The sequence below is a fragment of the Anser anser genome, assembly GCF_964211835.1.
Source record: "Anser anser genome assembly, chromosome: 15".
NCBI classification, from domain to species: Eukaryota; Metazoa; Chordata; class Aves; order Anseriformes; family Anatidae; genus Anser; species Anser anser.
In genome coordinates this window covers 195,764-210,654 of record NC_139736.1, presented here as the reverse complement: position 1 = coordinate 210,654, position 14,891 = coordinate 195,764, and the positions used below count along the sequence as shown (strand labels likewise).

The following is a 14,891-nucleotide window of genomic DNA, read 5'->3' as shown; positions in this document are numbered from 1 at the left end:
TCCTTGACATTCATGAATAGAGCAAGTTAATTGGCAAAATCTGAAAGCCCGGTGTTAAGCCTTATCATTTTAGGGCTGTTGGACAGACTGCTTTGATCTACACACTTCTGATCTTCACTGCCTATTGCAGTGAAGCACAGAAACTGCTGCAGCAATGTCAACACTAGACATTGTGTGTCCACAGTCCAGTATTATGCAGTACTTGCCCGTGTCTCGAAGCAGTATAGTTATATTCATTTGATACCACAGACCCAAAACTATATGGCTTTCTGAGCCAAGCTGACTGATACGATGCCTAATACAGGCAGTGACAGAGTAATATGCACCAGACAGATCTAAACAAAGCATCCATTTAAAAAAGAAATAGGGGCATTGGTGTGGACAACTCAAGACTTTTTCATAACATGCTTTCACATTCAAAAACAGACAATAGATATCTTCAGAATGAGATTCAGAGTACTAGAGAAAAAAATTACAGATGCTTTCACATAAATCAATAGCATGCCTCACTTGGTTTCTGTGTGTAGAACTGGTTACCTCACCTTTGCAATGAGATCACAGGTTTTAGTAGCTTGCACAGTAGTTTCCCACAGCTATTGCAGTAGGAGGTGCAACAGTGCCAAACACATAGGTACTACAACATTTTGACTCCTAATACCAGTTTCTTTTAAACGATTGATATGCTATTTAAAGACTGTTGACCCCTCACATCACTTTCTCTTACCTTCTTGCCCTAAAATCATGAGGAAATGGCCTCAAGTTGTACTAGGGGAGGTTTAGGTTAGATACCAGGAAGAGTTTCCTCATGAAGAGGGTGGTCAAGCATTGGAACAGGCTGCCCAGGGAAGTGGTGCAGTCCCCATCCGTGGTGGTATTTTAAGAGACGTGTGAGCATGGCATTGAGGGACATAGTTTAGTGATGGGACTCAGCAGGTCAGGTTGATGGCGGAAGATCTTTTCCTACCTAGATGATTCTGTGGTTTTATGCCTCTCATAACTTCTGATGTTTGTTATATTCAAAGTTTTCCTATTACTGCAACAAGGTTGTTAGCATTTGCAAACCACGTATTAAAAAATAATATATCTCTTTGGGTTTAATACCATACATGTGATTTTCATGTGTGCAGTCAGTTATGAAAATGCTTTCTGTAGCCACAAGATTCAGAACACAGACAGAATACATTTCTCTGTAAAGAGAATTGCTGCGTGCCATCTATCTTAGTGTCATGGCCTTAAGTGCAGCGATAGGCCTTAACTGGCCTGACCAGTGTCACCTGGGACCCCTACTCCACATCCTTGGCCCATCACCTGGAAGATCCATTTAGCTTTCATTTAGGTCTATGTCTGTCTCCAATTCTGTCTCCATGTCATTTCCTGGATGGCCTCTGGGCCTGGGATGTAAGTACATTATATAATGGATGAAAGCTGTGGACTGATAATGTAGTTTATCTCCAGTCCTGCCTCTGAATCACAACTGGATCCTGAAACCATGTTGTAGCCTCATTTCTAGCTCTACCTCCTAGAAGGACCTTGGACTTTTGTTAGAGCTTTGTCTATAGGTCCACCTTCATCCCTGCTGCTCCTGTGTGGATCCTGGACCTGGTCCATCACCTCGACTTGTTTGGGAGTATCAGCAAACCCTGTTACCAAGCTCTGCCCACTTTGTTCAGACCAGGCAGGACTATGCTTCACTTTGTGTGGTGAGGGACTGCTGGTGCTGGGATGGCCTTACTTGCCCCACCCTGTGTTAGGGCAGCCTTGTCTTGTGCTGCTCCCTGACACGTTGTACTAATGCCTTCTTAGACAGCATATTGTCCAACATGTCATTGCCCTCTGCTGGAAGATTACCGGTTTCACAGACTTCAAAGGTGTATAGTAGAATCACAGAATAGTTTGGTTGGAAGGGACCTTTAAAGATCATCTTGATCCAACACAACTGCCATGGGTAGGGACATAGTTCACTGGATTAGGCTGCTAAAACTAGAGTAGGCTTTTTCTAAGTTTTGAGTCAGTTTAGATGTCATGTGACAGGTGAAGGTGAGCACCCTGTGCTGCAGAAGAATGTACTTGCACTTGGTTCGGTTCTTGGAAAATTACAAAGACATTTCCTGAGGAATGCTGTTGAGGGCATACAGTCTTGCAGACTAGGAAAATATTTGTAACTTAATCAGGGAAAAGCATAAGATCCTCTTATCATATAAGGCTAGGCAGAAGAATGGTACTGTTATTATTAGTAGTAATAAATACTATGGTATCATGAAAATAAATTACTTCTGGGAAATACTGGATTATGGTAAGGAGACTAGGAAAAACTCTGCCAAGTAGCAAAAACCTTATTAATAGCTCTGATAGGGCATTGATACTGTAACAGTGTCTGTGGCTATTGAGCACGATGCCACTCTGCTGGTTTTCAAGTACGTGAAGTCAAATAGATCCTTTGCATCTTTTTGTTTCACTAGCACAATATAGTTTGACTATGAAGATAATTAATATGATTCATTTTAACAAGATGATAGTAGCATATAGAGAATTTGACTTAAACCACTTAACAGGTTTGTTAAATTCTGCAGGGCTAGATGGAATTCACTGTAAAGTATTTTTGCAAAACAAACACCTTCAGGAAGATGTAAATCAGTTGGAAAGAATCCCGAAAAGAAAATACAGCCTGTAAGAAAGGCCAAGAATTTGGATAGTCTGAAAAAGAGAGGGGTGAAGGTATGAATATATATATAATATATGCACATATATATATTTAAAAAGGAATATTGTGATCTGTTGTCCTACGTGTCCATGAAGCAAAAAATCACCATTCAAGAAAGTTGATTTACATTGTCTATTGTAAAAATCTTTCTAAAGTAGTTTACCAGTAGGACACTGCAAGACTGCTGTCCTGCCCAACTGCCCCAGCCCTATTTGAGGCTAATTATCTGTACTTTGTAGATTCTGATGTGGTTCTGCCAAAAATATGGTTTCCTTGTATTACCATTTTGAGTAATTTCTTGACATTCAATAATCCTTTGACAAATTAAAATAGTTTGCGAGAAGGTGTCATGCACAAACGGCCCATCATTCTCAGTGTTTGTGGTCCTAGTGCTTCACGCTGGATCTGGCTGGCTTCTGTGAGTAAAGTACATTTTATGTACTTGTGAACACAGGTTGGTGAGATAACCTGTTGAAATGCTTTCTGCATACACACCTACCTAAAAGAACAAGATCTCATTTGTTATACCATATAGCAGTTAAAGATGTTGATGAGTATTTGTTGGGTGTATTTATTACAAGGGATGAAAAGTATTTAGTTCTGAAACGGTGAAAGCCTTGTAACAAAAAGTGCATGTCAGATTCAATGAATTCATACCCAAGGAACACAACACACTTTTTTTTTTTTTTTTTCCTCCGGAGAAGTCAGACTTTTAAGAACGCCTACAGTGAAACCTTACGCGTTACACATTCGGGTTCGTAACGCTAACGAGATCTCGACATCCTCAGCGGAAGCTCGCGCCTCGAGGCGCGTGCCGCCGCCGGGAGAGCGGGCGGCAGGAGGCGCGCTGGCGGACGCGCGCAACGACAACACCAGGCGCCCAGCGGCGCGGGCCGCGGCCCGGCGGCACCGCCTCCTCCCGCCGCCACCTTCCCGTCGCTCCCGCAGCAGCCTCACCCCGCGCGGAGAGCCCGCATGCGCGCCTCGGGCGGAAGCTGGGGAGGCTTCTGCCGCCCTCACCCCACGCAGCTTCCGGGCAGGAAGCGAAGCCCGTAGCGAAAGCCCAGCGTCTGCGCATGCCCGCATCGGCAGCGGACGCTGAGGCTGATGGGGGACGCTCCGTCCGGGCTCGCACGTGAGTAGCAGGCGGCTCGACCAACGGCCTGGCGGGCTGCGCGGAAGTCCCGCCCGCGGCGGGGGGCGTATTGTTGTGGGTGACGTCACGGGCGGAGGATGCGAGAGTCCCATTGGCTCGGGCTGGGCGGCCGCGCGCTCGGCTCTTAAAGGGCGACGGGAGCGCGGGCCGGGCCGGCCGGCCGGGCGGGGCCCATGGCGAGCACCAGCAGCCACCTGGTGAGTGCGCGGCGCCGGCGCCGAGGCCGCCCAGGGCTGCCGGCGGTCGCGGCGCGCTGGGGGAGCTGGGGGAAGGCCTGGGCCCAGGCGCCGGGCCCGGTGCGTCCGTGAGGGGGGGGGCCACCCGCGTCCCGCACGCTGCCGGGGCTTCCGCGGGCGGCCCCCTTGCCCGCCGCCTGCTCGGGCGGAGAGGGCGGCTGGGCGAGCGCTGCCCTGCGTGGGGCCGGCCCCGGCGCTGCCGCCGCCGATTCTCCTTCCGCTTCTTGCCTCCCGGGGGTGCTGCGGGCCGCGCGGAGGGGGGGCCCGCTCTCCTTCTCCTGCCCCCGGCGCTGGCAGGGGCTTGGGAGCGCGCGGCGAGCGCGGCGCCGGGTGCCCGGGCTCGTCCCGGCAGCGGCAGGAAGCGGGGCCGAAGCCGAGGAGCCGCCCCGCGGCCTCTCGCGGAGCGCCGCTCCCCGTTCCGGGTACGGGGCACCGCCGCGTCTCTGCCGGGTCGCCTTCCCCCGGCAGGGCTCGTGCTGCTACGCTAGGGGAGCCGCCTCTCTGCCCCGTAACCGATTTCTTTTGTAGTGGGAAGAAAGGTGTGGGAGAGGCTCCGGGGGTAATAGTGGCGTGTGCTTTCAAACAGTTGTTTACATTCGTCTGAGAGGGTAAAACTCTTCCATTTTGCGAACGCTGATTAATATAGTGTGGGATTGTGGCTGATACACAGAAGAGGAAATGGTAGGTCTTAACTTGCGTTGTAAATTATACAGCGTATTTAATGTAGAAATTATCTTATGACAATTCTGGGGTTTTGTTTTATTTTTTATACAAGAGTAGTTACCAGTATTCAGCGATGGTAGCATAACTGACTGGCAGCAATACTTTCCATATCCATGTTTGGAATTAGCTAAGAAGGGTCTTCTGCATACAGACTGATACATCTGTGTAGATTCTTGAAGCCTTGTTTTATAATGTGCTCTACTCTTCATGCTTAGTGATTTTTTTTTAAATTTTTTTAGTGTCTTAAGGTAATTGTATTTATTGAATGAAAATGGGACTTAGTATGTGGAATAGCCCTACAGGGTAGGACATGGAATACTGCATTAAGGATTAAGAAATAAACCCATGTTTGATTAGGAATTAGTTTTGCTTTCCTGCCACTTGATAGAGCTCCATATGGCTGCTTGCTGACATCAGAGAAGACTTCTGTGTACTTTCTGAACCCACTTGAAGAGGGAGCATGCTTCCTTTTGTACTTCTGTCCTTGCTCATCAATTCTTTCTGTTTTTTTTCCCCTCCAAATACTTCTGTTTCTGTTCTTCTATATGCAATTCAGATCTCTGAGAGAGATGGACAGAGAGCAAATGAATGAAGAACGAAGTTGACAATTACTTTTGTTAAAAAGAAAATATTTATTCAGAGTAACTTAGTAACTTAAATTCCTTCTCTTCCATCCCATTTAACATTTCTCTGTTCAGGTGAGTGTACCAGCTGGCATTAGCAGACAGAGGTGGTTTGATTCAGCTAGCCTTTTTGTAAATCAGATTATATCAAATATGGGAAATACATTATTTCTGAAACTCAGCAAGATGCAGTTAATGTTACTGTGATGGGATTAGTGACATCAGTGGATTCTGTGATTATTTTACTAGAAATGCAAAAGACCTGGGAGCGAAACAGAACATAGCTTTAAAAGAAATACTTCAACATTCCTCTGCCTGAACAGTTGACTTTTGTATTCATATATGTGGGGTCAATTGCCTAAAACAGTCTTTTCTTTTCTGAAGCAGTACTAAGGAGAGAATTGCATTTTTCACAGGAAACGTTTTTAGTGCTGCTGTAGTTGAAGTTGCCAGTGTGGTCTTAGTTATTTGTTGTTAATGCCTTCGTTGTAAGGGTATTGAGTGTTATATCAACGTGTTCCCTTCCTCTTGAAATGAAGAGTCTGGAAGAACAGTTCTTTACATCTTTAACTTCAGCAGTGTCTTCAGTGGAAGGTTTAACTGCTCTAGTAATTATTACAAGGCAGGTTCCATTCTACTAATGTTTCTGTCCTGATAAAACCTGTAGTATAGTCATGGATATGTCTGAGCAAAACTGTTAACGTTGTTTCCCCCTCCCCCTCCCTTCTTGTGGAACAAATATAAACTGTTTTTCAAAGAACTGGGTACTTTATAGAGTAAGTTCCTTATCTACATGAGGAATTGCAGTAGGCTGATAGGAGTTGTTTGTAGTTATTCATAGGTATAAAACTTTCAGACAAGATATTTTTTTCCTGTACACCCATCTACTTAGTATTCTTTTCTCTTGGGTTTCAGTGTAAGGCTATGACTTATTTTTATCACTCATGCATAGGCTTTTAATTGGCCTAAGTTTTCTGTAAATCTCTTACCAAAGCCACCTTCAGGAATAGAAAATAATAAGATATACAGATGTTGAGAACTAAAGATGGTGCTCAAAGGCAAAAAAATAAAAATAAAATATGCTTAAGAGGAGCAATTTTATATGCATTCCTGTTTCTAACACAAGTGCTGGTAGCTAGTGGAAAGGAGATAATTTGGAGGATAATCTGGATGTAATCATAGAATGGTTTGGGTTGGAAGGGACGGACCTTAAAGATCATCCAGTTCGGAACCCCCTACCATGGGCAGGGACACCTCCCACCAGACAGAGTTGCTCAAAGCTCCATCCACCTGGCCTTGAACACCTCTAGGGATGGGGCATCCACACCTTCTCTGGGCAACTTGTTTCAGCGCTTCACTACCCTCATAGTAAAGAATTTCCTCTTTATATCTAATATAAACCTACCTTCTTTTAGTTTAAAGCCATTACCCCTTGTCCTATCACTACACTCCCTGACAGGGAGTCCCTCCCCAGCTTTCCTGTAGGAACCCTTTAGGTAATGGAAGACCACTACAAGGTCTCCATGGAGCCTTCTCTTCTCCATGCTGAACAACCCCAACTCCCTCAGTCTGTCTTCATAGGAGAGATGCTCCAGCCCCTTGATCATCTTTGTAGCCCTCTTCTGGACTCATTCTAATGCTTCCATGACAATTTTCAACTAAATAGCGAATCCAATATGTGGGTAGGTGTGGGATTTTTATTTTTTTTTAAAGCAAATCTTTCTTTGGGTAACTTGGTCTATTACTTACAATGCTAGAAGTAATGTCTGTTTCATGTAGCACTTGTAACTATACAAGTAGACATTCTGAGACACCCTTGCAGGCTTGGGCTCATCACACTTCTCTAAAGCTGATTAGTTGAAAGGATGCATTGCAGGCAGAACTTGGAAAGGGATGCTGATAACTGAAGTATTTGCAGAATTTTGTACAAAAGGCATGAAACCAAGAGTGCAGTCACTTGTTTTAGACTGAAAAAAGTAATAAACTGGCAAAGTAATAAAATAGGTTTGATCTATGAAGACATGAAATGTTTTTGAAACGCATGTTTTTCAACACTGAACTTGTATCTTTTCTACATTTTTTTCTAGAAAAGCTGTAGAATTAGCACGTTTATGGCATCAAATAAAGTATGTGAGTGAGAAATTACTTTTCAGTGTGGAAAGAGAAAAATGTGATTCAGAAAACAGTGCTTGGAAGATTAAAATCCTTCTCTAAGTTTCTCATATTGGAGCTTTCTGAAGAATTTGTACAAAACCAAAGAACTAGTGTTTCTGGTATTTCAAATGGGATTTTTTTTTTTGCAGGTGGTTAAGTTAGATTATGTATATGTAAGGAAAAAGGGGAGGGGAGATTAATTTTCTCCTTCCCCACTTCCCTTTTTGGCACCTTGCGTTTAAGCTTATGGAAAGTTAATAAGGTCTGCGAAAGAACTCGATGTAAACATTGAAGTTGAGACTTCCTTTTCTGCTTTAAAAAAGTTGTTTCACTTAGCAAATACTCTGTAATTCTTTATAGCAAAAAAACAAACAAACAAGAAAACACAAGGATAAACTTGCTTAGCACTTCTGATAAGAAAGTATTAAGTTTGATGTTCAGTTCTCTGGTAATTCTGAAGGAATTCATTACAGTTCTTGATTGTGCTGTCCAACCTTTCTACACAGTGTCTACATACTGCCACCTCTGTTTTGCTGCTCCTCTGCTCTTCACTCAAGACTATTGTCTCTGCCTCCTAAATCCTCACAGTGCTAGCAAGGAATCTAGCATAGGAAGTTCTTTTGTGTTTATTAGCTGCACAACACCTCTAGCATTGTTGTGCTTTATCAGGTAACTGATCATGTAGAATGTGATTGAGACTATTGCTGTTACAGATGGCTTTTGTTTTCTTGTGAGCTGGGCTGTATCTGTTTGCATGAAATGAATTCGTAATGGCTTGTTTACATTTGTAGCTATTTGGGCCATAGGCTGACTTCAGGTTCTTAGAAATTTTTGTGGTTTCCTGTTTCTGATCTCTTTTGAGGCTTGGGCTTGGGGAGGGGAGGTTGGAGCGGATGGCCTTAAATAGTGTCTGCCTGTTAAAGTGCTTGGTACTTGAGTGCTTCGCTTAGAAGCAGAGGAGGTTAGAGGGTAACTGGATGGTACGCAGATTCTTTCAAATCCTCTCATTAGCTTTTATCCTTACCCGAATGTGGAATTAGACTCCTGTAAATTAGTGGCAGGAAATACCATGGTATGTGTTGTCAAATTTAGAAAAAGGTATTTGTGTTAACTGCAGTGTTTGGGACAACTGTGCTCTTTACATAATAAATTAATTCCTGTAGAAACAAAATCAGTCTTGTAGATAACACAACTTTATTCTGTAACTGAAAAAATCAAACAAATCTAACGTTAGGGGTGTTCTTTGTGCTTACAAATGTTTGTGTCTATCAGCTAAATTTTTTGCTGTTACTACATGAATGTGATTTCCTCGTTACTGACTTACAGATAAACTGCGTTGTAGATCTCCAGAAGGTAGAGATGTGATGGCAGGTGGTCAGTTCAACATGAAGAAAATAGTATCAGAGCTGAGCTTTGCTTCTGATGTTTTGAGATTTTTTTATATGAACAGTATAGCATGTCTCCCCAAACTGAAAGCACTTCTTTATATGCCATGAACTTTTTCAGAATGTATATCCAAAAAGCTTAAGAAGAAAAATAAATTCATTTGATTCTTCATGATTAATCTTCTTGACTGTTATGAATATAGGACTTGCATTTTCCAAGATTCATTGAAAACACAAAGCAAAAACCTGCTGATTAGAGCTTTTTTTAAAACAAACTAACAAAAAAAACTCCTTGTGCTTTACAGTAATACAAGTAAATGTCTCTGAAGAAAATTCTACAAATCAAATTCTCATAGGTTGTTGCAGCATTGCATTATGTCAAGTTTAGCCAGGGCTTATATACATTGCCTTTGGCATTTGTTTATTCAGTTTTTAGAATCTGAAAGTATTGAAGGTAATAAGTGTTGACAAATACATCTATTCTAAAATTCTTTAAATTGACAAACATTTAAGCATATATAAACCATATGTTATGTAGTTTCATTAGTTATTCAGTATATTGTTTCTCACATGTGCACACATGTAAAATGGATTAACAGAAGGAGAGTAGTGTAGGTTGCTTAGCAGAAAGTCCGACTGTCGATTTCTGGACGAGTCCAGAGGATAAATAGATGTTGGGATACAGTGTACAAGAACTAATGTTCACTGCAGTTTGACAGCACACAATTTGTTGCCATCATTCTGGTGTAGCAGCATGTAGAGGATACCAAGGGAAAGCTAATGTTGAAGGTTTATCTTATTGTTATGGATTATTTTGCCTTCTGCAAGCTGTTCCTGGAAGTAATAGGAGTATAATGAAAAATGCTACCTGTACTGTTTTTTCTGCACTAGAAGGCAAGGCTTTCGTTGTTCTGAATCAGTTTTTCTTTATATATTAACTCGTTTCTTGTTGCTGAGCTACTCTGCTTTTGCCTAAGTTCTAACTTTAGCAACTATGAGGAATAATTTGAGGACGTATGTTCAGGCTCACCTGAGCATCTGGCCTGATGAGCTGTTTTTTCTTTTGGAATATGATGGAACCTTCAGGGTGTGTTACACACTAGCCTTTGAAGTGGAGGCTGTCACAAATAGGTATTGGAGAGCCTGGAGAAGGTAAACAAACGCTTGCAGTTTGGGATAATGAGTGGGAGAGCACCAATGGGAAAGTTGTGTATAATATCTCTTGATTGCCCCTTCTTACTCTATTTTTTAGTTACAAGGTCTATGTTTCATGCAGTTGTTGTATCTTTTCTCAATCCTCTGAAACACCAGTGTGCCATGAAAATATAATAAATATGACTGCCTGTTAATGTAAAGCCTGTTTAATGTAAACTGTCTTCAGCAGAATCACAGTATAAATAGCAGCAAGTCACATTATCTCTAGAACTACAAAACAGTTGTCCACTTAAAACAATTCCTTTACTTCACATTAAGAGAAAGTCCTTTATCCCTCCTTAATTGCACAGATAAATAGATGGGCTCCATATTTTTACTCAAAGACAAGTGTATTAACTTGGACATTGGATCTTAGATTCATAGATCTTGGAAGATCTTTCTGTATCAAAGGACTGTTTGGCAGAGATGTAAAAGCGAGGTTTGGAAGAGGTACTGTGACAACTGGGGAGAATATCTTGTGCTGTATCATGCAGTATCAGTTTTAAAAGCCTCTCAAGCTCTATTGCAAGTGAAAAGATTAATTCGTAGACGTCCTAGGGTGCTGCTATGTTACTTTCTGAATCAGATCATTGATGAAACAGATTTTGCTGATGTAGGGCATACGTGTTGTTATTGATTTGTATTCCTAATTGTCTCTGAGCTTCTTATCTTGATTTAGCCTAATGCTCATTACATACAGTACTCAGTAATTTTTATATGCAGTATGACTTCTGTTGAATTGCAGGTCATCCTAGTTTTTAGAGTCCTGGGTGCCCTGATACCAAAGGGCAAAGACAGACTAATAAACACAGATTACAGGAGCTCAGCCTAGTCAGATGATTAGATGTTTCTTCAGGGGTTCAGTCTCTTGACTTCTCCTGAAAGTAGTTGGTTTTGACTTGTTCTCTAGCGCTTGTGCGGTGTTAGTGGCAGGATCCAATTTCCCGTCAGATTTCACGGACTTCTGTTCTTCCTTACTAGGTTTTCAATGTATGTTTTACAAAGAAGCAAATGATTTCTATATGGAGGTAAACTTGAAACAGCACCCTTAAGAGCTTGGGAAAGAAGGTAGTGTTAGAGACCAATTCTTAAAAACAGATATAGAATGATTTGAGCAGTGGTTATCAGTGTGATAGTGTGGTCCGTGGAAATCCATGTTGTGCAATAGGTAAGGGACACAAGTGTGGTGTCACTTGTGTGAGGGTCTGTGCTTTCACTGACTTGCTAGTTGAGAAATGTTGATAATTGCTGGAAAGAGAGCATCTTCAAGCTTCTGTAGATGCAGCATAGAAGTTTTTTCAATTATTCAGTAATTGACTTTATCTCACTAAAATGGCTGGATTTAGCAGAAGTAGACTTAAACCTGATTTTTGTGGAAAAAAAAAAAGACTATATGAGGTTAGACTTGATGAGATGGCCTCTGTTCTATTTCTGACATACACAGAGACATGTAGAAACAGTCTCTCTAGACATGCTTTTTTGGAATCTCTTAAAAACAAAAACAAGAAGGTAAACAATCCAGGACATGAAATACTATATAAAAACATGCCGACTGTGGCAAGATGAGTGTAGGAGTGATGTTTTCTGTAAATGTTCAGGTGCAGCATACCTAGTCGTATAGTTCTGTCACTTTCTAGGTAACTGGTACTTTAAATCTTCTGCATCTTTCTATGTTCTTTTTTCTTAATCTTGACTCTTCTTTGAGAAGACGACTAACTGATGTTTTGACTAACTAGTTTTGTCTAATTGGTACTATACTTTGGCTGGAAATAACCTTCTCTTCCTACAACATCCCTTATTCCTGTCTTTCTTTGTCCTTCAAGGCTAGGACTTTTCTACATGTGATATTCATTGTGATTTTATTTACTTGCACAGTATATGAAACTAACTGCATCCAACACCTTTTTTTCCTCTGCTTTCTTTCCATGCTCTCTGGTGCTTTTGTGTTGTTTGTTTTCTGTTTTCCATCAAGGCAATCTTGGTAGCTGTAAAATCCAATCAGATCCCCCACAGTGCTATTTCTTTGTCTACCTGTATACCCTTTGTTGCTCTTGGATAGCCTGACTGGAGTAAGTTCATCATTTAAATCTTTAATATTATAGTCTGTTTATTTACTATATTTCAATTAATGGGACACTTACTATATTTGCATCACTTCAGCAGTTGAGCAGTCAGTCATTCTTGTGCTCAGCTGTTGCTGCAGTCTTTATGGAGAACAGTACAATCTGGTTTTAATTGTAGCTACTGTGTATCTTTATACAAGCTGTCTGAGTAGCTGTCTGAAGGAAATGTGATTCAGCTGGGCTATAAGAATGTGAGGGGAAAATAACTAGTGACCATTGATTGTGACAATCTGGGGAAGGTGTCAACTCAAATACCTGCAAAGAAGGTGTAAAAGTAATAGTGCCCTACTGCATGTATACTTTGTGTGTGCGTGCTGTTTTTTCCATAATAATAGCATCAACATACTTCTCCTCAAAGATGAGAACACTGTATAACTAATTCTGAGCAGGGACATACACTGTTCTCAGAGGCAGTTAGTGAACTTTCAAAAAACAAATTTCTTCTCCCATCAGCCTCCAAATCTTCACCCAAACTTGACATCCTTTTGTCCTCACAAAAGCTGTACAAAATATCACAAGTAGTTATCATTATAGGCAGATTTCTTGTCAGGCTATTATATCACAAGGTTCAGACAAGGTCTAATAAAAGAAGCTACTACCTGTTTCTGACCTCCTGCTCTGTCAGTTGGCTGCACTCCTTAGAAAAAGCCCTAAGGAGCAGTAGAGATGTTGGTGCAAGTAGGCTATATTCAGATTGGAAAGAGAATGCTTCTTCCAGGGATAATGTTTACAACAGTTGTTTAATAATAATTACTTTCCAAACTTACAGTAATTGATATCTATTTCATTGAAAGTGGAAAAAAATGAGAATTTTAGCTGTATTATTTTTGACTTTACATTACTCTGAATTTAAAAAGTATACCTTTACATGTGTAGAAATATGTTTGTATATCTTTGTAATGCCACTGAATGGATAAGTTGTGTTTCTGCTGCCTTACTATACTACGTAGAGCACAGACAAATATAATAAGTGTTAATTTTGGAGCTAGGTGCTTTAAGTCTAAATGCATAATTGAATGTAAGTCCAATTCTGTTCTAAAGTGGGTTTTGGTAGGAATGCAGGAAATTGTTCTGAATCAAACTAATTCATTAGATGCTATTTTTGTTGGAAGAAATGTTTATCTGAATATCAAGATGAAGTATGTCACGGACTAGGTCAGGATTGTATAATCTGTTTTGAGGTTAGGAGACTTCAGTTGTTATTGTTTCATTCTGCTGACTGTATGTTAGAATGCTGCGATTAAAAACCCATGCTCATCTATGGTGTTAATATTCTCAACTGTTCCCTCTGTTTGTGTTGCATTTCAGTTTTTATTGTCAGAGGAGGTTCAGCAGAGCTCTCCCCTTGTCTGTGTTTTCTGGTCAGTTTCAAGTGAAACATTTGAAGCAGAGTTTGACAGACTACTGGAGGTGTATTAGGAACAGGGAGGGAAACCAGCTTGACTAGTTTGCTTGGTTTTACACGAGAAAAATTGATGAAAGGGTACCAAATGAAGACTTCCTTTGTATATTAAAAGAATTGGTATTTGGGGTGTCTGTTCCTATATTTGCTGTGTCTGGTTCTTTGTTTTGGAATCGGGATGTCTTTATGAGATTAAATACTGTAAAATCCTTTGTCGTAAAAGATCAGACCAGTGCATTCTTTAAAAAGCAAGTAAATATTGCTGATACTAGAATCATCCAGCTGGCCTGGCCTTTGTATGTATCTTATTGTTGTCCTCTCCCTCCAGTGTATGTTAGAGAGAATACTGTTAGAAAAAGTGAGGTTCCAATTAAAAACATGTAATTGTAATCTGTGTGTAGAAATGTATCCTTTGCCTATTGCAGTTTTTGTGATTTATTTTTCATCTCTAATGTTAATAGTGAATATAAGTGTTAATGCAGAACTATGTAAATTTTTTTTAAAGTTTCAGGAAAACTATCACTTGTTAAGATGGTTAGCGGCACAGCCATCAGTCCATGAAATAAACCTGAAAGATAATGTTATTTGTAGGAGAATGTACCTTGATATTTGACTCCTTAATGTTGGAGAGGGCTTCTTGAGTCTGAAAAACCTCCGTTTGTGAATTAAAGCTTTCAGACTTTTGACTTACAGCTATATGTACGTATGCAGCATGATGTAAACAGTGTCTAAGAGCTGCTGTTTCCAAAATAAACACTTACATTCCTTCCTAAAGACATCTTCATGGTAGTCCTTTCAAATAGGAAGGAATGGAAATAAAGTGCAGATGTGTGGGATAATTATTTGAAGGTATGGGGATAACAATTTTTTTCTCTTTTCAGTATGATGCTGTTCCAATCCAGTCTAGCGTGGTGTTATGCTCCTGTCCATCCCCATCAATGGTGAGGAGCCAAGCAGATTCCAGCACTCCGTCTGTCATTTCCACCTGTGGCAGCAGACAGGGATCAAACATGGAGAGCACTGCAGCTGAATCAAGATCTAGTTCAAACTCCTTGCAGCAGCATACAGGACAGCAGCCTCCACAGCCTCGAAAGAAACGACCTGATGACTTCAAATTTGGGAAAATTCTGGGTGAAGGATCTTTTTCGACGGTAACCTTATTTTTTATTAAAAAAAAAAAAGCTTCTTGTTAGT

General features: G+C 41.0%; 1 protein-coding gene across 3 annotated transcripts in view; it reads left to right on the top strand.

The window, feature by feature from the left end:
• Window positions 1-3,895: 3,895 nt before the first annotated feature.
• PDPK1 (3-phosphoinositide dependent protein kinase 1) overlaps window positions 3,896-14,891 on the top strand; it is a 67,238-nt gene continuing 56,242 nt past the window's right edge. For 2 of the 3 annotated variants that reach the window (XM_083800568.1, XM_083800565.1), the window contains exons 1-2: window positions 3,896-4,054; window positions 14,579-14,848. In XM_083800568.1, the coding sequence (XP_083656694.1) occupies window positions 4,031-4,054; window positions 14,579-14,848 (294 nt within the window). In that variant the 5' untranslated portion in view covers window positions 3,896-4,030. Of the gene's footprint in view, window positions 4,055-4,444; window positions 4,775-14,578; window positions 14,849-14,891 lie in introns of those variants that run through there. The other variant, XM_083800566.1, reaches the window with a different exon arrangement.